At 42.2% G+C, this 23,572-nt stretch overlaps 2 protein-coding genes across 2 annotated transcripts; both read left to right on the top strand.

Annotated features, from left to right (window-relative positions):
- Nucleotides 1-967: 967 nt before the first annotated feature.
- On the top strand, nucleotides 968-12,545 carry LOC133892320 (mediator of RNA polymerase II transcription subunit 33A-like). The gene is made up of 12 exons (XM_062333010.1): nucleotides 968-1,413; nucleotides 2,091-2,201; nucleotides 6,965-7,309; nucleotides 8,013-8,323; nucleotides 8,435-8,526; nucleotides 8,610-8,949; nucleotides 9,038-9,248; nucleotides 9,592-9,706; nucleotides 9,891-10,052; nucleotides 10,142-10,814; nucleotides 10,960-11,166; nucleotides 11,276-12,545. The coding sequence occupies exons 1-12, from the start codon at nucleotides 1,124-1,126 to the stop codon at nucleotides 12,388-12,390; spliced, it is 3,972 nt and encodes a 1,323-aa protein (XP_062188994.1). The 5' UTR covers nucleotides 968-1,123; the 3' UTR covers nucleotides 12,391-12,545.
- A 3,182-nt stretch (nucleotides 12,546-15,727) lies between these two features.
- LOC133892722 (protein phosphatase 2C 70-like) lies at nucleotides 15,728-22,368 on the top strand. The gene is made up of 13 exons (XM_062333658.1): nucleotides 15,728-16,023; nucleotides 17,134-17,323; nucleotides 17,473-17,634; nucleotides 17,738-17,913; nucleotides 18,587-18,745; nucleotides 19,988-20,128; nucleotides 20,192-20,253; nucleotides 20,419-20,554; nucleotides 21,236-21,330; nucleotides 21,506-21,621; nucleotides 21,713-21,842; nucleotides 21,929-21,983; nucleotides 22,094-22,368. The coding sequence occupies exons 1-13, from the start codon at nucleotides 15,874-15,876 to the stop codon at nucleotides 22,244-22,246; spliced, it is 1,725 nt and encodes a 574-aa protein (XP_062189642.1). The 5' UTR covers nucleotides 15,728-15,873; the 3' UTR covers nucleotides 22,247-22,368.
- The last annotated feature ends 1,204 nt before the right edge of the window (nucleotides 22,369-23,572 follow it).

Genomic DNA, 23,572 nt, shown 5'->3' with positions numbered 1-23,572 from the left:
AAGTTGAGATGGAAAGAGCGGGAGGAACAGAGGCATCTTTAAAATTAACATTAAGATATTTCTTACTGATGCATGCCTACTTTTTCAAACACTATAAATTGATCATAATACTATACAACTGTATAAATACCAATTCATTATAAATTTGATATGCACCCAATATTTTTACATTCAATACTACCAAATCCTATGCACCAAACTTGATTACCATTTTGAACGATCGATTTCACAACACAACCTACAAAAGTAACATGATCTACGTATTACTATAATAAACATGCTACAATAAATAACCATTAGCTAATCTAACTAAATTTTAACATTTTCATCAATCTTCAAATCCTACCTAGCCCAAAACCATCTAAAACTATAAATATCGAAATTGAATAGATGCAATGGAGTATTTATTTTTAATGAGCAATTCCTGATAAAATTCCTTTTGATTTGGGTCTGAAATTGATGAATTTTATGAAGGATTTAGAGGAGAGAGAAGAGGGGCGAAAGTAAGGATCTTAGGCTCGATCTGGAAGAAGAAAGGGAGAAGGGAGAGGAGGGTGGCCGGCGTGGGGCTCTGCATTAGTCTGAGTCACACTATAAATATTGACTGGACAGGTGATTGTACCAATACACTTGGCGTGACTTAGATGTGCCACGTCAGTCTAACGTGTAAATGCATCGATGGTGATACTAACGTGGCTACTTTGTCATGTCACACGAATTAGTATGACCAAATTAAGAAGTCTTGGCATGCAAAAACAACTGCTTCCTGAAAAGTTAGTTTCCCGTATGCTGTTTTTAAAATATTTATTTAAAAAGAGCTAAAATAAATAAAAATCCGTGGGCAACACGCACTGAACAGGGGTCAGTCAGGTGCCTTCAGCCGGCACGGCGCAGAAGATCCCCGCGGGGCCCACCGTGCGGTGGTGCGGTGGGCGAAGTGGTTACACCAGCACGACGCCAGCACCAACAGGTATCCCTCTCGGCTTTCTCCTCGCCCCCTTCCCACCCTCTCCCGCCGCAGCTCCTCCGCCACGGCTAGCGCGGCGCAACGAGCAGCCGCCGCCGACACCACCAGTGTCGCGTGACGCGGCAGCTGGCGGGGCCCACGGGGGCCACCGTGGCGATGTCGTCATCGGCGTGGGTGGAGTGGGCCGCGGAGTACACCAAGGCCGCGCAGGCGGAGGCACGCCCGCCGCCGGAGTGGGCGGCGCGGGTTGCTTCGGCCGCGAGGGAGAGCGGGGTGGACGTTCTGTGGTCCGCGGGGCTCGCGGAGGTGCTGGCGCGGGTGCTGCTCCCCGGGGACGGCGGTGGAGGTGGCGGCGCGTCCGCGGCCGCCGGTTGGAAGTACGCCGAGGCCGCGCTCGCCGCGCGCCTCGCGTCCCCATCGCTCCTCGTCGCGCTCCTCTCCACCAGGTACGGCCCGTTTTCGCGGCAGTGATGGCTAATGTTCGTGGTCTGCGGCGTTTTTTTTTTTTTTTGAACGAAATGGTCTGCGGCATTGGTGGAATGGGAGAGGCGAATGCGCGTGTGTGATCCGTCCGTGGCGTCCGCGAATCGCGAATGAATGAATCAGTACTAGTTTGGATACGAGAATTTTCTTCCGAGTGACTTGAAGCGGACGTGGGAATGGAGGTTATTGCGCAGTGTTGGGGTGTTGTCCGTACATAAACTGGAGGCAGATGATGTCGTAGACCCCAACAATTTGAGCAGGGAAAAAAATGAAAATGCTGTGCGATTAAAATGTGCAATGTGGATAGATTTATATCAGCATAAACATTCCTACCTACTAATATAACTAATTGGGTAGTGGGTAATCTAGTGTGCACTATTGGAGACTTGGGGTCATCATCAATTTTTGAGAGAAGAGGAGCCCTTGTGATAGACTGATATGTTTGGATACAGTGCACCTTGACATAAGTTTTGTAATTGGAAAAGTAGTTACATAACCTAGTGGCAGCACCCAACAGATACTAGTTTGTTCAATGGTTGCTATTTATTTCATTCTAATTGCGTGGATTGTGTTGTATGATGGAGTTATGACTTTTCACAATGTTGTTTTCACAGGTTTTATTTATTCTTCCGCCTTGCAGGGTCATTTCTCACAGGTTTTCCAGGCCAATGGCGTATAGGCTCTACTTGGAGCTCTTGAGGAGACATGGATTCAACTTTCGTTATCAGATGAAAGCTTCAAACTTCAGAAAGTATGCTTTTCCCTCTCTGACTGCTCATAGTAGTATCATAATGCATTCTTTGTTCTAGTCAGAAGTTTTTAATCAAATCGGAGTTGCAGGTTGTCACGCCCGGTTTTAAGACCAAACCGAATGTAAATTATATATATGCTAGGATTAAATTACATACATATAGCGACGATATAAGTGAAATAAAAGAACAATATCATTAACCCAAACTTATATTCGATCTTACAAAAGGGACTAGCTAGGGTCAAAAAGTAAAGACACTGTAGTGGAACTAAGCGTAGCTTCCATCTTTGACTGGGCGACTCCACAGGCAATCGACGGAGAACACACCTTAGAACGCGCCATCTTTTGTGAAGTCCTCAAAATCTTCCTCAACTGAGCAACATTGTTTGAGTATAGCAAGTGTGAGTACATGGAATACTCAACAAGTGTAAGAAAGTATGACATGTGGGTCAATATCAAGAATGGCTTTACTCAGGGGTTATTTGCATAAATGGCATTTTTGTAGTAAACCAGCTATAAAAGCAACATATTTACTATGTGAAAGATCTTTTAAAACTTGAGCTAAGGTTCCAACCACCTTGCTCCTCATCTGAGGTTCCATCTACCTCTACCTAAAACCAAGGTCGGATCACAGTTCCCACCACTGTGATCCACCCGAACCAACCAAAAACCATCTAAACCGTCCGAAACCACCTGATTAATCATGTGAGGAGTCCATTCCGCTCATGACCGTGAGTATGGTTGATATATCAGTTTTTACCCTGGAGAGGTCGTACACTTTACCCACAAGTCATGATTTCCATTATACTCGTGTTGATCAAACACTTACACACTTCCGAGGTGTGTAGTCAGGAAATCACTACAAAGCCTTTATAACGCCTCTCTCAGCACATGTTGACTCGCTGAGATTTCACCACCGTACATAAGTGGAGTATTCTCCACCCTAGAAGCCTCCTCTTACGCCTTACGGTTTCAGGAAGTGCACCCTTCCGTCCTTGTACCTCCAAATAATCTTCACAATGCTAAGAAAATAGCGAATTACTCAGCTAGGTCCGTCCCATATCAGATTTGTGGTTATACTATTTCCATAGGTGGTCGCTCCACGAACCGGTCCTTAATATGATCTGGGCAAGACCGCCATCATCCAACACGGGGTAATCCAAAATCCGACAAAGCCAATAATCTTGCCTGGAACACATCCACAGACCAACCAACATACCAAACTTGCCCAGAACCTACTTTCCAAGTCTAAGCATTTTTCCAAAGTTATCATCATGCATTATTAAACAAAACATCATTTGCCTATTCTACCCATGAGTAAGCAACATTAAGAATAATCTACCCAAACATTATAGCCATTCTATGGCTACAAGGAATATAGGGGGAAGCTAGTAAACCCTAACCATGAGATATCATATTTGACGAGCATGCAATTTGTAAAACAAAACTTTGTAAAAATAGGCGCAAGATGTTTAAGGACACTTGCCTTTACCATTGAGCTGCTCGAAAATACCGAAGTCTTGATCTTGGAAATTCTTGAACGGTTCCGAGATAGGATCGTCTACACGCGAAGAGAACAACACACTAAGAACAAGCGCCAAACGAAACTAACACAACAAACAAACGCTAAGGCTAGCTTGGGCACGATTTTAGAAAGATTTAAGCGCAAGAACCGCTTAAATTGGAGCTATGATGCGAGAACTACGGCTAGACAAATTTTAAGCGGATGAAAACAACGAAAACTATTTTTCTGGAATTTAAACCTAATTTTTAAAAGGCCTAAAAAATTTATTTAAAATTTTCCAAAATTATTTTTATAGCATTAAGTAAAACAATTTTATAAAATTCATTTGCAATTTTCTAGAATTAAAACTAATTTTATATGCAATAAAACATATTAAAAACATTTATTTTATCAAAGAAAACATATTTAAAATATTAATAGAATTAATCTAGATTTTTTAAAGCATTTTCCAAAATAAAACGTTTATTTCAAAATTTTTCAATAGATTTTGTACTAGAAAAACATTAAATAACATTTTTTAGAAACAAAAACAGTGGTAAAAACATTTATCTAAACCATTTTATATTTTCTAGAAAATTTATATTAAAAGAAAACATATTTTCGGATTAATCGGATTATCACGAATTACTTACTAACAGGAAAATCAGATTTACTACGCAAGCACTGACGTCACTAGGCTGCTGACTCGGCAAAACATGTCGATTGGACTGCCACATCGGACAAGAATGCCGACGTGGATGCTGACTAGGCCGGAGGCTATTTAAATCCTGCGTTACAGGGACACGCATGTCCAAAAAAATTTTGCCGCATCGACGCGTATCCCCGTGTCGATACGCACCAGACACGATCTGACACGCATCGGACACTTCTCCAGCGAGTCCAAGCGATGGAGATAACAGAGGCGTTGCTTGAGGATGGAAGAGTGGGGAATGAGCTAACCCAAGTCGCAGCTGTCACTTCACGTCTTCATGCCTCCGTCGATGTGGCCGTCACTGCTTGTCATCTCCATCACCGCCGTTATTGCACGCCCTCGTATCGAGTGAGAAGGAGACAAGATGACAAATCGGAGGAGAGAACGTGAGTGAGGAGGGCTATGGTTTGCGGACAACAACTCCGGCGGCAGCTCGCCCTCCATCCGCGCGTGCGAAGCTGCGGCAGCGGCGGCATCTCTCCCGCCTCTCTGTGTGGTGTGTTTCATGTGCCTGTGGGCTGCTGTGACTTGAGAGGTAAAAGAAGCCCTAGTGGGCTACTCTGCTGGTGGGCTTTGGCAGTAGGAAAGGTGAATGGATCAGGCTAGCTGGTTCGGTTGGGCTGGGCAACATCTTTTCTCTTTTTTTCCTTTCCTTCTCTAATCTCTACAGCTTTTGTGCAGTTACGAGTGAGTGACACATCCTTTATACATGTAAATGGATGTTTACAGGTGTTTTAACCACAAATTCATATGTTAGTCCAAATATATACTTATATTATTTACTAAGAATATATACAATATATTTTTAATAAAAATTAATATATATATATATATATATTAGACGAATCCCCGAATCCTATTTCCTAGATATTGCCGAATCGGACACCCGCAACCGAGTTGGACTCTGACACCCGCACTCGTGTCCTGGTAACACTGTTTAAATCACACACGTTGATCTGTGAACAAACGACCGAGATGATCTAACGCGAAGGGGTATCTCAGATCTAATTCACGTCGTACAAAAGAGATCGGATGGATGAGAGGGAGCTACCTCAACTCCGGCGAGACAGGCAACGACAACGAGCTCGGGAATGGCGGAGGACGGCCAGAGAAGAGCAGAGGCCGCGCTGCTGCTCGGAAGACGACGATGAACGGCGGAGGAGCTCAGGTGGTTGACGGCAAACGCATTTGAGGGCTTATACAGAGTCGAGGAAGACCGGAGCGGCTCGACGACGGCGAGGCTTCAACGGCGAGCTTTGGCGGCCAATAGAGCTTGACTGCAACGGTGGAACTTGACGGTGAGCGGTCGGGGTCGACGAGATGTGGTTGGCAAACACGGGTATGTACTCGGACGACGTCGAGGAGGTGTAGAGTTACTTGGCGACGGTGACAGTGGCAGAGCTCGGGGGAAGGACGGTGGCGGTGCAAGAGCTCTCGGGTGAGGGGAAATCGACTGGCTTTGAGCACGGTGTAGTGAAAGAAGCCTTGGCCGGGGTTCAATCGCGGGTTTATAGCCGAGAGGAGGTGGATTTTGGATCGGCCAAGGTTCAAACGCGGTGGCGGAAATAGGGCTTCGGTTTCCATGCAAATCGACTGAGACGTTTGCGGACTTGATGACTTGCTGCCATTAGTGGCCGGCGGTTTCCAAATGAGGCTTCAATCGCATTGAATTGCCTTGATTTCGCGCGGGGTCGATGGGAGTTGATGCAGCTGCCGACGGAATCGGTTGGAAAGGGGATTGTGAGGAGGTTGGGGATGGTTCTGGCAAGTGGGCCCGGTTGGCAGCGAGAGAGGGGAATTTGGGATGTCACACAGGTGCGCTGTTCTAGTTAATTCAGCATTTTTCCAAACATCATTTAAAATAGACTTTTTTGGTGTTTGTAATTAGAATAAGGTGTATACCTGTATACCCCGTTCCTGTATCTGTATAATGGATAAGCGGATATCTCCATCAGTTCTACCTAAGAGCCCCAATTTTTCTGTGATGGAAAGGTCTGGTTGTCTTGTAGTAATGCATATAATTTATTGAGTAAATTTCACAAAACTACACTAAGATTGGAAAAACTATTGCAAAACTTCACTTCTAAAGACCAGTTTCACAAAACTACACTTTTATTGGTAGTCTATGTCGCAAAACTACACTTTTGGGGATCAACTTCACAAAAGCTGCTGAACTGCTCAAGGTAGAATTTCTCCAATTTATTCTGTTGAACAGCTGAAGGTAGAATTTCTTCCAGAAATTCTCTTCTGCAAGTTTCTTTATATTCCATTTTAGACCATTTCTTTAGATTCTTCAATTCCACTTACCTTGCCTTTATTGTTCACCGTTGCATCTAATTTTAGCATGTTTCTTGTAAAAAAGATTGTCTGTTCTTCTACGTGTTGTCTTTTGGCATCATATGCTTGTGCCTTACATGGATCTCTGTTCTTGCTATTTATTCCTCTAGCAGTCTCATAACTGCAAGTAAACAGATTCCGCCTTGTAGGGTTCAAAATTTGCTGGGACGATAAGAGGTTCTTGCTAAAGCCATCTCTTATTTTTTGCAGGATCATGGATTTAATAGATGAGAACCTTAGTCTCTCCAAGATATTTGGCGTTTCAACGTGTCAACCAGGGGTCTTTGTTGTTCATTTTGTCCTCTGTATTTTATGGCAGTTGGTTGATGCTATTTTGGATGATGAGGGCCTGTTAGAGCTAACTCCAGAGAAGAAAGCTCAATGGCCAACCAGGCCTGAAGATGTGAGCGCATTTGAAGGAACTTATATTGAACAAAGAACAGAGAAGATCGAGAAGTTACAGAAGATGAACAGTGTGATAACTATAGAGCTCATTGAGCATCTTCTTCGTGATAAAGTAATTACTCGTATCCTATCATTGGCACGCGAAAACATGTATGGATTTTCAACTTTATGTACTCCTTTACTGAGTTATTTCAGCTTTTTCTTCCTATCACATGGAAATGACAAATTCAATTTTTTGCAATGAATGGTCATTAGAAAGCCATTTAAAGTTGTTTCCAATAAATTAATTGTACTGCCTCTGCAATCCATAAGCCCAATAGTCCTAACTCAAGCTTATGGAAGAAGCCCAAGGTTTAAACCTGTTTGTGTGAATTTCAGCTTTTGGGAGTTACAAGTAATTGCTCAAGATTATGCCAGAAAATATCAGAACCAATGTATTTATCTAATGATCTCTGTATTATTTTCTTGGTGACGATGCAAAAATTTGAACTAATGCTGTAGAAGCTCTTAGGGTTATATGCAAAGAGGGGAAAATAAAGCTAACATTTGCTACACTTGTGATGTTTGATCTGCTTTACAACTTAAATATCCAAGAAGAATCTTGATAGAAACTTTGGCCATGGAACTCAAGCTTTGTTATGGACTGATGGGTGGATGCTAACATTAAGTATTGCAGTTGTTCATTAGATGTTCATGATTTAAACCTAGTAATCATTTTCTGTTCATATAAGTAACTGAAGTGGCGAGAAGGGATATTCTCACTGAGGATACCACAGTTGAATACACTTGCTGTTTTTCTTTTGATCTCTCACGTTTTTATTAATAACATTGTTAACAATCTTAAATGTTTCAGGCAATCTCATTGGGGGGCATTTATTAGCCGGTTGCATTTGCTTGCATCAAACTCATCTGCCTTACAAAATTCAACGATATCCTTGGAACCATTTCAGCAGTTGATTCTAGGTGATTGCAATGTATATGGAGAAACTAAGCATAATATGCGTAAAAGATTCCACCCAACAGTGGCTTCTAGCCCTCTTTCTTCTCCAAATGGACGATGCCTTGGTGCTAGCTATTCTGCACTATGGATTCCTATCGATATGTATCTTGAGGATTGCCTTGATGGCTCAATCGCTGCAACCAATTCCATTGAGATTTTAAGTGGTAATTTCTTTCATCAGTAGAAACGAATTCCTTGGTTATCTTTTATGATGAAGCCCTTTTCACTTATTTTTGCTCTCGACTGCTGCTATTCTATCTGAGTGGAAATCGCAGGTTTGGTCAAGGCTCTTCAAGCAGTCAATAGATCCACCTGGCATGATGCTTTCTTGGCCCTTTGGATAGCGTCACTTCGCCTTGTACAAAGAGTGAGTCCTCACTCTTCATTATGGCTATTTAGGAATCATTACAGTTTTTCACATCCTAATCATGGATCTTTTGAAACAAGCAGGAAAGAGAACCAATCGAAGGTCCTGTACCTCACCTAGATACACGACTATGCATGTTGTTGTCTATCACAACACTTGCAATTGCTGACATAATTGAGGAAGCAGATTCTCTTTGCAATGAAACAGAACTCAAGAGCCATGTGAAAGAAAAGAAAGCAATTGGTAATCTGCGCAAAGAATTGATGTTAAGCTTACAGACACTTGGTGATTATGAAAGTTTGCTTGTTCCTCCTCCATGTATCATCCCAGCAGCTAATCAGGCTGCTACCAAAGCTGCAATGTTCATTTCGGGAATCAACATTAGCAATGGTTACATGGAAAATGTCAACGGGAGGAATTATTGTATGTGGCTGCTCTTGAAACATTCTATTTTTGAAGTACATATATAGTTGACAATCTAGTTTAACCTTCTAGTTTTTATTTTGATCAGCCGGAAATATGCAACATTTGATTGTGGAGTCATGTATCTCAAGGAATTTGTTGGATACATCAGCTTACTATTGGCCTGGTTATATTAGTGGTCATGCCAACTCCATACCTCATACACTCCCTAGCCAACTTGCTGGGTGGTCATCTTTCATGAATGGTGCGCCATTGACTCAGTCGTTGGTTAATATGTTGCTATCAACTCCTGCTTCGAGGTGTGTACCGTTTTTCCTGAAAAAAGGAACTCTGTGTTAATTTGTCAAGCTTTGGAATTGGCATATACTGGAAAACTAATGAATTCATAAATAGTGACTATTATCTTTCTGGATCATAATCATTATGTGTTATGTTTACTTTCTCCAAAAAATAATAAAAAAGCAGTCGCATTGCACAAAGATGCGTCTTTAGAGTATCACACTAGACCTGATATCATCTGCTGTCTATTATGTCTCGGTGCATTGATTTATATCCTTCTATCTCAATATCGGTGTGTTAGTTAATGCTCATACATTGCTCTGGTAATAAATCACTGAATGAAGCTCATAAACTTGATGGAAGCTTGGCAGAGCTCGAGAAGTTATTTGAAACTGCAGTTAATGGGTCAGATGACGACAAGGTTTCCGCTGCCACTGTTCTATGTGGAGCCACTCTTCTACGTGGTTGGAATTTTCAGGTTAGTGTACTACGATTTCCATAGCATGACTACTTTGTGTTGCCTTATCATTGATTAATTACAAAGCAGCTATGTACATGGAAGCAGCATGCCATTGCCTTCTTCTTCTTTCTGAAGAATTAATCTAACCTCTGGTTGTGTTGTGGTTATTAAGTTTCAGACCCTGTGGTCTCTTGTCTTGTAGGAGCATACAGTTCGGTTAGTTGTCAAACTGCTCTCACCTTCTGACCCAGCTGATTATTCTGGAAGAGAGAGCCAATTGATTAAGCTTGGCCCAATGCTCAATGTTATTCTCACTGGAATATCGCCTGTAGACTATGCTCCAATCTTCTCATTCCATGGCCTGGTATGGATAATATGTCCACCTGCTTTGACTTCCACTTAGCAATTTATATTTATCTTTTGATTCTTAATGTCCAAAAAAAAATGGACCAGATTCCAGAGCTGGCTGCTGCTCTTATGGCAATATGTGAAGCTTTTGGGTGTCTTTCTCCTACTGTTTCCTGGACGCTGAGAACAGGAGAGAAAATATCTGCTCACACAGTCTTCTCAAATGCATTCATTCTTCTGTTAAGATTGTGGAAGTTTAACCATCCGCCGCTTGAGTATTGCGTTATGGGAGATGGTGCTCCAGTTGGCTCACAGCTAACTCCTGAGTATCTTCTGCTATTACGGAATTCCCAGGTTCTATCTCCCAGCAGTTTGGCAAAGCAAAGAAATGGACAAAAGCAGTTACAAGTTACTTCAAACCCATCATCCCAGCATCCTATTTTTATGGATTCGTTTCCGAAGTTGAAATTATGGTACCGACAACACCAAGCTTGTCTGGCCTCAACTCTCTCTGGACTTGCTCATGGCACTCCTGTACATAACAATGTAGATAGCCTTCTCAACCTGATGTTCATAAAGGCCAATAAAGGAGGCACATCTATAGGTTCTTTATCTGGAAGTAGCAGCATAAGTAATTCATCGGGTCCTGGTGGTGATGATTCACATCTTTGGCCCCAGTTACCTGCTTGGGAGATACTGGAAGCTGTTCCATTTGTGGTTGATGCTGCTCTTACTGCTTGTTCCCACGGAAGACTGTTTCCACGTGAGCTGGCTACAGGTTTGTTTGGTTCAGTTTAAGTCAATCGAGCAGCTAGTTCAACTTTTATTTGAGAATTAATAGACTGTGGACTAAACCTTGGCTTCTAGCCCTCAACACACAATAGGATCATCAGGGTGTTTGACTGTATCTTTAAATTTTTCAGGTCTCAAGGATCTTGCTGATTTCCTGCCTGCATCTACCGCTACAATAGTAAGCTACTTTTCAGCTGAGGTAACACGGGGTGTTTGGAAACCAGCATTCATGAATGGAACAGATTGGCCTAGCCCTGCTGCCAACCTATCCATGGTCGAAGAGCACATCAAGAAAATTGTAGCTGCTACTGGTGTTGATGTTCCAAGACTTGTCACAGGTGCTTCTTCATATTACCATTTGGTCCATCTATTAATTCTCGCCACACATTGCACTACAGCCAACATTCAGATCTGCACGTAGAGTATTTATCCAGTTCTGTATTGCAGGAGGAAGTTCTTTGGCTACGCTTCCGTTGCCATTGGCTGCTTTTGTGAGCCTCACCATTACATACAAACTTGATAAGGCATCAGAACGTTTCCTTAACCTTGCTGGTCCAGCTTTAGAGAACCTTGCTGCAAGCTGCCCATGGCCAAGCATGGCAATTGTTGCTGCACTGTGGACGCAAAAGGTGAAGCGATGGAGTGATTTCCTTGTGTTTTCAGCTTCGCGTACGGTGTTCCATCATAACAACGACGCAGTCGAACAGCTTCTCCGAAGCTGTTACACTGCTGCCCTTGGCATGTCATCTACATCAGTATGCAGTTGTGGAGGTGTTGCCAGCCTTCTGGGCCACGGGTTTGGTTCTCATTGCTCTGGTGGTCTCTCACCAGTTGCACCGGGAATCCTCTATCTCCGGATATTTCGGTGCATTAAGGACTGTTCCATACTCGCGGAAGATATACTCTCCCTTCTGATGCTTTCGGTGAAGGATATAGCTGAAACAACCGTGCCCAGACATCGGTCAGACAAACTAAAGAAGACCAAGTATGGGATGAGACATGGTCAGGTGTCTCTTGCTGCTGCAATGACGCAAGTGAAGGTGGCAGCATCACTGGGAGCGACACTCGTGTGGTTATCCGGCGGAACAGCCCTTGTCCAGTCTCTGATCCAAGAGATGCTTCCCTCTTGGTTCCTGTCCGTGCAGAATCTGGATCAAGGCGGAGCCAGTGGAGGAATGGTGTACAAACTGGGCGGCCACGCGCTCGCCTACTTTGCAGTGTACTCCGGGATGTTCGCTTGGGGCATCGACCCGACGCCGGTATCCCGGCGCCGCGAAAGGGTCATGCGGTCGCACTTCGAGTTCCTGGCGAGCGCACTGGACGGGAAGATCTCCCTCGGCTGCGACCTGTCCCTGTGGCGCACCTACGTGTCGGGGTTCCTGGGGCTGGTGGTGGAGTGCACCCCGTGCTGGGTGCAGGAGGTGGACCTCAAGGTGCTCAGGAGGCTGAGCAGCGGCCTCCGGCAGTGGAGCGAGGACGAGCTCGCCGTCGCGCTCCTCCGCAGGGCCGGGCTGGAGGCAATGGGCGCTGCTGCCGAACTGATCCTGGGCAGCGAGCGGTGACGCCGACGCGCGGCTGGCATTGTTCGTCGCTCTTGCCACCGTTTGTTTGTACATAATCATAACATGTGTATGTGCCATGGGTTCTGTTGGATTGATTTTTCAGTAAGACTGTTAGGTGCGTTGCTCTCGCCAATACTACCGTCTGCTAACCGTCATCTGTATCTGTTTTCCATCAGTGGGAGTAGTTAACTGCAGTGTTACTGGGCACGGACACAGGTGTCGGAATCCGACTCAGATTTAGGTGTTCGATTTAGCCAAAAAAAAAAATTGGACATATGAAATACAACTTGAAATCCGATACGAGCGTCAGAATTCGACTTGGATTCGGAGTGTCCAACTCAGTAAATAAATTTAGATACGGGTGTCTAGGTAACACTTGTTAACTGCTCTTGAGATTTAGCTCATACCGATGATTCCCTGTGTTTGCTCTGTATACAGAAAACCTTATTACCTTTGCTTTGTATCCATCTTATGACACGTATATGTAATAACAAAGTAATCTTTGTTTCAGAAAACACAGTAATTTCGGTTTTCGCCCCTAGTTTCGCAGAGCATATGACCCAGTTTATCCTGCGGTGTTGGAACAGAACTGATGTGGATGGCGTAGGGCCATGGTTTGGTTGCTGTTGGGTCCATCTTTTGCATAGCACTTAATCCATGTCATGCCTTCGGCATGAATGAGAAAGATACATTTGAAAAAAGGTGGTTGAGCTGAAATGAATCGACTTGAGTAGAAACTAAGCATCCGCGACCATTCTGGCTGTTTCGTGTAGCCCCGTTGTCTTTCGAGAACGTGACCAGAACTCTACCGTTCAATTAAGTAGGAGGGAGCGAGTTATTTTCAAAGACAAATCTCCCTTCAAACACGGAACCGCAGAGGATGAAAGGGCAGGACTGCTCTTCTTTGGGTGATATTCTCTTTGCTATGTCAGCCACTTCCTGCTCGTCTGGAGGAGGGACATTTGCACTTTGCAGGGAGATCCCGTTGCATTCTTTTCAAATGTTCCACATGGTGATCAACGTCGAGTATAATCTCTTTCTGGGTCCCTATGCTTGTCCTTGTGTTTTTCTGGCTAAATTTAACTAAATTTGGATCCAAAGTGGCGGACCAAACGATGCTGCTAATTATTGTACAGTAGTAGTACTAGTCGTACACTGGAGTGCGTGGCCACACGATGATTCGGCCATTCAGCAGCGAGCAGGTCATCACGGTGGGTGGTTTGGTCGGCCCTGCTGCGATTGGTTGCTACTAGGATTTTCTCCTGCACTGCACGGTCGTGAGACCAGTTCTCGGGCCTGGGTTGGCCACGGCTGTCCAACGGCAACTCGCCGCGCGCCTGTGTTGTGTAGCAAGTGCTGGCTTCACCGTGCCTCGATGAAGTACACGTTACTGCCTCTGTTGATTTTCACTTAACGCCATGTTAACTTTTTGAATATCTTTTAGTAAGACTCCTTAAAGACTTTGCAGCAAATACGATTGGACAACATACTATTGTCGTGCCGTAGGACAGTGCGAGGTGCTCACTGTTTATATAAGTTTTTTCTTAATCATGATCTATATAGATCTAGTATTACTCCCTCCATCTTATAATACATGATGTTTTAAATTTTGACATAGGTATCAAAATAAAAGATAAAATGACTATTTTACCCTTCTTTATTGTATATTGACCTATGAGTGATAATGATGTAGCATGACTAGAAATGAGATTTACATTGGGAATGATGACTTAATGGAGGGGTGAGACTGAAAAATCTAAGGTAAAGTTACCTCAAAATTGTAAAACGACATGTATTTTGAATAAAATTAAAGAGACTAAAATATTATGTATTGTACAATGCAGGAAGTACTGTATATCAAAGAGTCTTACTATTCTACCCAATGTTAACACCAGCTAGTGGATGGCATACCTAGGGTCCTGGGAACATACCTATTTAGCTAGTCTATTTTTTAAAAAAATGAACATGGCTAGCTAAACTCGAGCCGAGCATATATTAAAAAGAATGGGAGAGTTGACCTAATTTATAAGAGAAACTGGACCCGAAAACTTTAACAGATGCCACACTAGATCTGCCACCAACCAATGACACCATCGACGATCTGCCAGAGGAAGAGAAGGAAAAGAGGATGGGGGAGGAAGGGAAGGGGGAGGTGGAAAGGGGCAAGGCAAAGGCGACCACTTGGCGCCATCGATGGACGGTGGAGGCGGTAGCGGCCGCACGTGATCGGAGGGTGGGGGCTCTTAGCGGTGGCGCCCTCGTGTCACCTCTCGGGAGATGGCGTAGGGGAAACTTTGTCCTCAATGGTGTTCCTGATGTGTTTCTCTTATGCTCTCTAGGCTTGGTTATGCAATCAATTAATAGGATGTACGATATTGAAAAATGCTATACGTACGATCCGGCCTTACGACCTATGTTTACGGTCAAGTGTTGCTACAATACCAGTGCAATAGTACACAAGTCGTAACGTAATCCAACGTTTCGGTGGTACGTATAGCAGGGTTGTGCGACATTATATGGCGAACCTTGAGCACAAATAAGAAACAATCACTCTAACAAATTTACGAAATTGAAAGGAGGGACTATTACCCATAACAAGATAGTGCCCCATGTTGCAGGTGCTTATGGATCTATCTAAACATCTTGATTTATCAACTGTTCAGCACATGCCACTATCTAAATATGTGTCATCTTTAAATAAATAGATTAATTTAGCGATATTTTTCTGAAAGTTTTGAGAAGCTTGCAATACATAATAAATAAATGGTAAAATTAGGTGAATACCATCACAAAAGTGCTCATATTGAAAAATACTATTGGCTGTGAGAATAATATATAAGTCTATGGCCCATATTTAATCCTCACACCGATTATATTTTTCAACTTTCACGATGGTACATAGCAAATTGCCCCTAAATAAATAGATTAATATGTGAGATGTTTGAAGAATTCTAAATTGACGTGTATGAAACGCCTCTGAGGTGTACATGTCTATTCATGTATTATGGTTTCATTGAAAACAAATCATTTAGCTTGAATTATCCGAATATAGGAAAAAAACATTTTGAAGTAGATTAGTATAAACGAAGAAAATACCATATTTCTCACCTTCTACGCCGTGTCACAGTTTCTAACAATCTGCATGGACAAGAGATAACATAGTGAATATGCTACTCGTGGCAATGAACTAATTTTAACTACATTTTGTTATCAGCATAGAAATATTTTGTAAAAGAAAAATCAAGAAACAAACCTGAAGCGAAAAAAGTGAAATTTGAATAAAAGTTTGGGTGTGACATGAAATGTGCTCAACATTCATGTGTGCAACGGAGAAAACCACAAAATGTGCTGTGCTTCCCAAAATAGGCTCCCCAAGAGACCCACGGAGAACAAATTAGCTAGCACAAGCGCACGCGCAGAGCGAAGAAATGGCGATGGCGATGCAGCCATCTTAGCCCCCTCTTCCTCTCCCTCCCCCATTCCATGGCTGCTCCTCCTCTGGCGCTCCTCGCTGCTGCCATAGCCGCGCTCGTCATCCTCGTCCTCGTCGTCTTCGCCTTCCGGCGATGGTGGCGGCGGCAGCGCCGCGTTCTCGAGGCCGCCGCGGCGGTCCCTTGCCCGGTCGCTGTCCAGGTCAAGATCCGAGCTTTCTTGGCCCCTTCTTCCTATTTCGAATCGCCGGGAGGCGAAAGCGCGGTGTTTCGTGATGCGTTTCGTGATGCGTTTCGTGATGCGAATCGGTGGTCCCGGTGTTTCTTGGAAGATTATTGTGGAGACGTGGATCGCCGGTTTATTGGGGATTGGGGGTTCTTGGTTGCCGCGTTACCAGCGTGTGGATATATGGGCGTGGCCCTGGAGGCCTTATTCTTACGATTTCGTCCTTTCTTATTTAGAACATTGGCGATTTATCTGGTGTTGAGGTCGATAGGTGGTTGTTCATGTCCATTTGCTTGTGTCTTGGGTAGATTATGGTTTTAGAGAACTGTTGCATTGATGGTTTGAAGCTGTTTGATGGTGGAGGTTGATTAGGTTGTCTTTGTTGCTTCTGTGCCATGATTTGGCCAGTAGATTGCCTAGACGTATGAAAGAAAGAAGGATTGTTATTAGATTTTTATGCTCAATGATCACAGTATTGGATTGGTTATTGCATTTTTAGTTGGTGAAATCATAAATAACGATGGATACCAAGTTTGTGCCCACTTGAGAAAAGAACACTTATTACTTAATAGAAAGTAACTAATTAGCTCAATTGTATCTCATAAAGCTGTTAGAAGCATCAGATGATCAGAGTATCTAGTATGTCAGCTAGGCAATGCCACTTAATGGAATGCTGCAGCATATGGATTAAGCTGATCGCCTTAATCCTTGATGAAGCTGTTTCGACAGCCAATGCCACCAGTTGTGGCATTTGTATGCTAGCACCTGAACATGCCATTGAGCCTCGATCTGTATAATTGTGAAGATAGTGAAGCAGTATTATGAGAAATGCCATAGGCTAGGGCACAAGCTTTAGCATCGCTGATTTGCGGCCTGCTATGTTCTTCGAACCTCCAATGTTTATCTTACTTCTTGCAAGAGGATGGAGGTTCACATTTTCTTTAGGCTCTGAGAACTAGTTATAATGAAATACATTTGTTTACCACAGTGCTTTCACTACAAATCTCTATCGAACTCTTCTTTTCATTTATTGCAGTGTGGACATGCTTTTAGTGGTGTCTTATGATTCATACTCTCTATTTGCAGAACGAGGATCTAAATATGCCTCTTCTTTCTGAAAATCGGGATGACCATTCTAGCCAGAGTGATAGTTTTCTTGGAAGTACTGTAGGAGAATCTTCGAAGATTCAAACAAATAGGAGTAACACTTCGCCTAGAAGTCATGCAGTTGCTGATTCAGGAAGGATTTATCATGCTGAATCTTGTGCTACACAAGGTATGCATAATCATACCCAAATGTTTAGTAACCTAGTTGGAAAATAACTTCTATTCACCTCTTATTTGGATTGCTTGGCACTGATATGTACACTCATGGATTTGCAAAGTGATTTTTCCAGTTACTGAAAGTCACTTTGGATTTTGTAGGAGAAACTCATGTAATCAATGTTGAAAATGATACTTCTGAAGATTTCCAATTAGGAAGCACACTTAAGCGTACACCACCAGCTAATTGGCCAACACCTGATTTAAAGCACAAAAGGAGGAGTTCTGCAGAGGATAATCGTAACGGCAGGGATAAAACATATCGTAAGCTATCCTTCAAACTTGATTTAGACATTTTAGTAGTCCATTTCTCGCAAAGTTTGGCATTTGTATGCCCATTTCACCCAATCTTTTGTTAGAAGTGCAGAAAGCAGCCTAGATTTAGAGGTCATAGCTGGTCCTTCTCATGGAGTAAGCTGTTCCCGGCAGTCAACTAGCTCTTCTATGCTCCCGATTACTCTTGGGAGAGTTCCCCCAAGTGATTTGGTGTTAAAGGACTCTGAAGTGTCAGGGAAGCATGCTCGGATAAGCTGGAATGCAAAAGTAAGTTATTCAAGAACTATTTGTGTATCTATTGTGCCTTTGACTTAATGCTATTTGACTGTTTTTATCTCCACATTTTAAGATCATTGCCTCATTGTAAAAAATGGAATAAGTAATGCTATTAAGTACTGTTCTGTTGACCATCAGGATTCAGACGAATGTTTTTGTCAGAATTTATTACCTGACAAACTTATTTTTTCCCATGGATGGTTCATGTTGGGAATTGGGATGCTAGGATACATATTTTAAACCTAATCATTTAGAGATGCAATTTGTTCAAGTATAACTCAATTCAAAACCTTTTCATCTTTTGTTAAGTACTGGGTAGGAACTGTCCCTGCAGAGAAGGTTAGCTACGCTTAATTTTGTCAGCACTTCTAAATAGTTAGCTGCTTATTTATGAGCATAAGTATATTGAATAAGCCTTTTTCCTTGGTTGTAATCATGAAAATATTTTAGGCTTGGGTCATTAGCTTACTAGAAAATGATATAGAGTAGGGCCACCAAAGCTGCATTTGGTTTTCTCTGTTATAGTGACATATCTGTAGTTTAAATTACTCTCTTTGAGACGCCTGCTCTCCTCGACTCCTCCAGTTATTTATGTGATGCACACAATGTAAGATTCTTCTATTTCGTTCAAAAAAGTGATCATTCATATATTGGATTGTTGCAGACATTGAAATGGGAACTTGTAGACATGGGCAGCTTGAATGGAACTTTCTTGAACTCTCAGGCGGTTCACCATCCAGATGTTGGGTCTAGGCATTGGGGTGATCCTGCTGAACTTGCACATGGTGATATTATAACTCTAGGGACATCATCAAAACTATCTGTGAGTTCCTGATATTCTTCCAGCATCTCTTTTCTTTTGCCACGTTTGGTAAAAAATATTTTGTGGTTCTTTCATTCATAGTAGTGGTTCAACCACGCAGTGTACTGAACTCCATTGCATGTTTCGTAGGAGTCTGAATCTTTGAGAATTGATCAAAGATGACATGTTTATAGGATTGATCTCATATGGTTATGCCACCTATGCATGATATCTTCATGATCCAATGAAAAACTTGATTTTGTAGGTTTATATGGCAGTTGTATACACATAGTTCAAACATAATATACAAATTTACCTGCCCCATGTCTACTGAACTCAATCCACCACTGATGTGGTTATATGAAAAGTATTTATTTATAGTTTTTTTCATGATTCGGCGGGTTTGCTCTTCTGTTTCCAGCCCATATGCTCAGCCATAGATCACCTATTGCCAACTTTAATCCACCTTATGCTTAATTTCTGCATGTTCGACCCAGTTTAAGTTGAAGAAGGATTTGCACCTCCATTCATGATTCTCTGGTGCTCTTTTGTTATGAGCCCATATGCTGAACCATAGATCACTTGTAGTCATATCTCGTCCATTGAATTTCTGCACATTTGATCCAATTCAAGTTAAAAAAGAATTTGCTCCCTCAACACAACTAGGGAAAAGTTGGTCTAGCATGTTATTGAAGATATCATGAAGGGATGGTACATCATTAGCATCAATCATATTGTTAATGAATTGGCTAGTTGGTAATTCTATTGTTCTAAAAAGTGCTATGTGGGCGGTTGGGTGGCTCCTAGCACACAATCTCCGCATGGGTGGGCTTGGTGGCGGTTAGGCTCTAGGAGGGATGGTGTAGCCTAGCATCTAGGCACCGCCTAGGTGCGCTAGGTGGCTGCCTTTTGGAACAGTGAAAAGCTGAAAGTTACACTGGTTAGTGCACTAGCTAAGTAATGCAATGGAGTACTTGTTCCTGCTGAGATGTGCTATCATTGTTTGAATGGGTGCATTCTTGGATCTCCTACTTTCCATATTGAGGTTTTGTTGAAACACTCCAACCATCATAATGTCCATTAACTTCTGTTCATCTGGTCCCAATTCATAAATTGAAGTGTTATTGGTTCCTCATGTTTATTGGTGCCTGTACCTATGCAGTATATATTTGAAATCATAGAAATATTTCTATTCTTAGTTCTCTGATAACATTTTGAATATCTCTATTTCATTACTTGGATTTTGTTGCTACCTCTCTGAAGGTTCAAATTTCACTGCAAAATCAACGGGTTCCTGCTGGAGTGGGTATGGCATCTGACCCTATGGTAGCCCGCAGAAGTGGAAAGAAACTTCCAATGGAGGACATCAGCTTTTGCCAGTGTCCTCTGCAGGGTGTTGAACAGGTTGGTAATTAGTTAGTTCTGACAAAGTCTTGTGCTTATTTCTGATGCCTGATTTTCTTGCAGTTTGGGCTCTTTGGAATTTTTGATGGACATGGCGGGGATGGAGCTGCCAAAGCTGTCAGCAAGTTAGTCATTTGTGCTCATTTGATGCAAATGCAATTGATTTATCCTAACATATGGGGATTCTTGTAGTAGTTATTACTAACAGAAACTGCACTTTTATTGAATTCTGTTTTATTAACATTTTAATCTTGCCGTGCAAAACTGATGTTTTACATTTTGATTTTTAGGATTCTTCCAGAAAATGTGGCAAACATTTTATCTCATCCTGAAGCAAAAGAACGAGTGCTATCATGTTCTGATGCTTCTGATGTTCTTAGATATGCTTTTACTTTGACAGAAGCTGCAATTGATCATCAGTATGAGGTTCGCCTTTTCTCTAGATATTCTTTGTCTGATGCTATTGTCGAACTAGGTTTTGGTTTAGATTTATTTGCTTAATAGTTCAGTGAATTTAATATTTGGTGAAAGGTTGCTGTACGTGTTTGCAAGGTAGTATTGTCTAGTGTTTTTGAACCATACTTCTCGATTTTATTTACGCTATGCATTTCCATGTTTTATTTATCAGCATAATCAAGAAACTAACCATGGCAGTGATGTTAAGAATTCAGATCATGATTCATGACACAGTTTGTCTGGTGCTAATCGTGTTGGTGATCCCATCTCTTATATACAGATTTTTAGGTAGTTTTGCTCCTAAACTTAAGCAGTTTCTGTAGTTGGTAATCTTGCTATTGAATTCATCTCTTGCATACAGATTTTTAGGTAGTATTGCTCCCAAACTTTAGATCTCTATGCTATTATCAACTGAAAACAGTAGTTTGAAGGTCCTTACTAGCTTAGAATGTAAAAATCTTCCCTTAGTTGCCTGTTTTTTGAAAAATTGTGCCTAGCCAGAATTTGCAACGATTGCTTGCTTCTGGAATTCTGTAGTCTGATCTCTCAGCATTTATATTGTTTTACCAATTAGTAGTTATATGCTCTTCCCTGAATTACCTTGATGATACAAACTGCTATGGCTTCTAATTTTTATCTGTCCCTTCTCAGGGTTGTACAGCGACTGCACTTCTTATTTGGTTCAATCAAAATAAAGACTGTTTTGCCCAGTGTGCTAATCTTGGTGATTCAGCTTGTGTAATGAGGTCACATATGGCTTGGTTCACTTTCTTTTTCTGAAGTCATATAGAGATTTTCTTCTATTTAATATAAGCTACCAGCTAATATATTTGCTTCCCCTGTCAACTTCATATATGTTGTAGAATTAGAACATTGTTACTAAGATGATTCCGAGCCCCATAATGACCTATTTTCTTTCAGTGTCAATGGAAAGATGATTGATATGACTGAAGATCATCGGGTCGCAAGTACAACCGAAAGAGCTAGGATATTAAAAACTGGGCAGCCCCTGAAAGATGGTGAAGTTCGTCTTAGTGGTATGATATTTTGCCCGCATTTCCATTGCATGTCTTCTTTGTTTACCATTTAAGGTGAAAGCCAAACAAATGTTCATTATTGTTTCAACAGGACTAAATCTTGCCAGGATGTTCGGAGATAAATTTCTAAAAGAGCAAGACTCACGCTTCAGCTCAGAGCCATATGTGAGCGAGGCTGTTCATATTACCAAAGCATGTACAGCTTTCGCCGTTATTGCTAGGTAACATGATTTCTCAATGCTAGCAAGGTAACACTACTGATATAATGCAACCATCCTGACCATTCAGGTTTTTCGTATGTTTGCAGTGATGGGCTCTGGGATGTCATTAGCACTAAAAGGGCAGTACAGCTTGTTGTTGAGGTGAAAGAGCTGTGCTTGTGTGTGTTTTAGTTGGCGATGTCCGCAGTTGCGTTGCCCTTTCTTGTTAGTCTTTATATTCTCATTGGTGTTTTTCCGCTCACAATTTGCAGGCAAAGGAGAGGAACGCTGATGACAGCACCTCAGTGGATAAAGTAGCCAATCGTGTATTAAGTGAAGCTAGGAATTTGCAAACCAAGGACAACACATCCATAATATTTGTAGATTTCGACATCTTGAGAACAGACCCTTGTATTGCCAAATGATTTGTCCATTTTGATACATCTTGTTCTGAGAATCATTTGCCTGGCAGCTTATAGCTCCAAAATTTTGCGCCACTGTTAGTTCCACAAGATTTTACCGAGATGCAGTAATGTTTGCGTGAACCGCTCTGATGTCATATGTGAATCAGCATATAAGCTAAGTACATAGCATGTAATCTGGTGCTTCTATCTCTAGAGTCTATACCTGCTACTCAGAAACTGCAAAACTTTCTGATATTTGGATTGGGTGACTGTACCATAAAAATGAACACCCAGCTTATACTTCAGCCTTGCTGATAATGCTTGTTGACCTACACGTTATCGCATAACTTTTACCATGCTGTAGAATCTGCATGCCAAGTCCAACAACAACATGAAGCCAAGTGAAAACTGCTGTGATTTTGCAACCACCCAGCGTTTCTTTTAAAAATTGCAGGTATTAGATGCATGGTTGCAGTTTGTGCACAAGCTTGGCCTCAGAAGGCACCAATTGCCTGCCTGACAGAAATGGAACTCTGTGGAATCTGCCAAGGGCTAGAATCTAGTGGTGCACCTCTGACATTCCCTTTAGCCCAATCTGGGAAGGTGAGGAGGGAAGCAGGTCTTGACCCTTTTACTCCTTTCTGCAGCTCCAAAGACTAGCTGTGCTGTGCAGCTTAAGGTGCTGCAAGCAGATAGGGCTCGTTTGCCTTTGTGAGTCGCTGAAGAAATTGGATCCTGCTGTGTTGTTGCATCTGAGATGAGGAGCTGTTGCGGCAGATGTGTGCTTTTCTTGCAAGAATTTTTGCAAGGGTTCAATGGAAAAAAAACATGTCACGCCATGTTCGGTCGGTGTACCCCCTATATGTTTATCACCATATCATTCAAAATGTGTCAAATAAAGAAAAATTAGGCTTGTGCTATCACAAAGCCGTAATTATGATAACACTGTTGCAAAGAAACTTCACTGGCCAATGCCATCCGGCAAGTCCAAAAAATAACGAAAAATGTCATCTTGTCACAGTTTCAGCCTCTGCTAGTGTCCAACTGGACGATGGAATTGTTTTTTTACCTCCCGCGCTTCTGTGGCCTTCTCACCTTTATCTACTTCAACCCTTTCCCTTACTCTCCCACCCACCCCGTTGTTGCCTTTTGAAAAAAGTGGATGAAGAGGGACATACATAAATCGACGAGGGTATAATGGTCAGACCAACTAGCTACATAAGCACTTACATATATTTCTTTTTCTTTTCGCATATTTCACGGGAGGCTCTACATGGTGATTAATTGCTCACTAGATTCTTACACTAAAAAGAAATCATCCGTCCCCTACTATCATTGTTGATATTA

The sequence above is a fragment of the Phragmites australis genome, chromosome 15 (genome assembly GCF_958298935.1).
Source record: "Phragmites australis chromosome 15, lpPhrAust1.1, whole genome shotgun sequence".
NCBI classification, from domain to species: Eukaryota; Viridiplantae; Streptophyta; class Magnoliopsida; order Poales; family Poaceae; genus Phragmites; species Phragmites australis.
The sequence above is the reverse complement of the archived record's forward strand: the minus strand, read 5'-3'. Positions and strand labels throughout refer to the sequence as shown.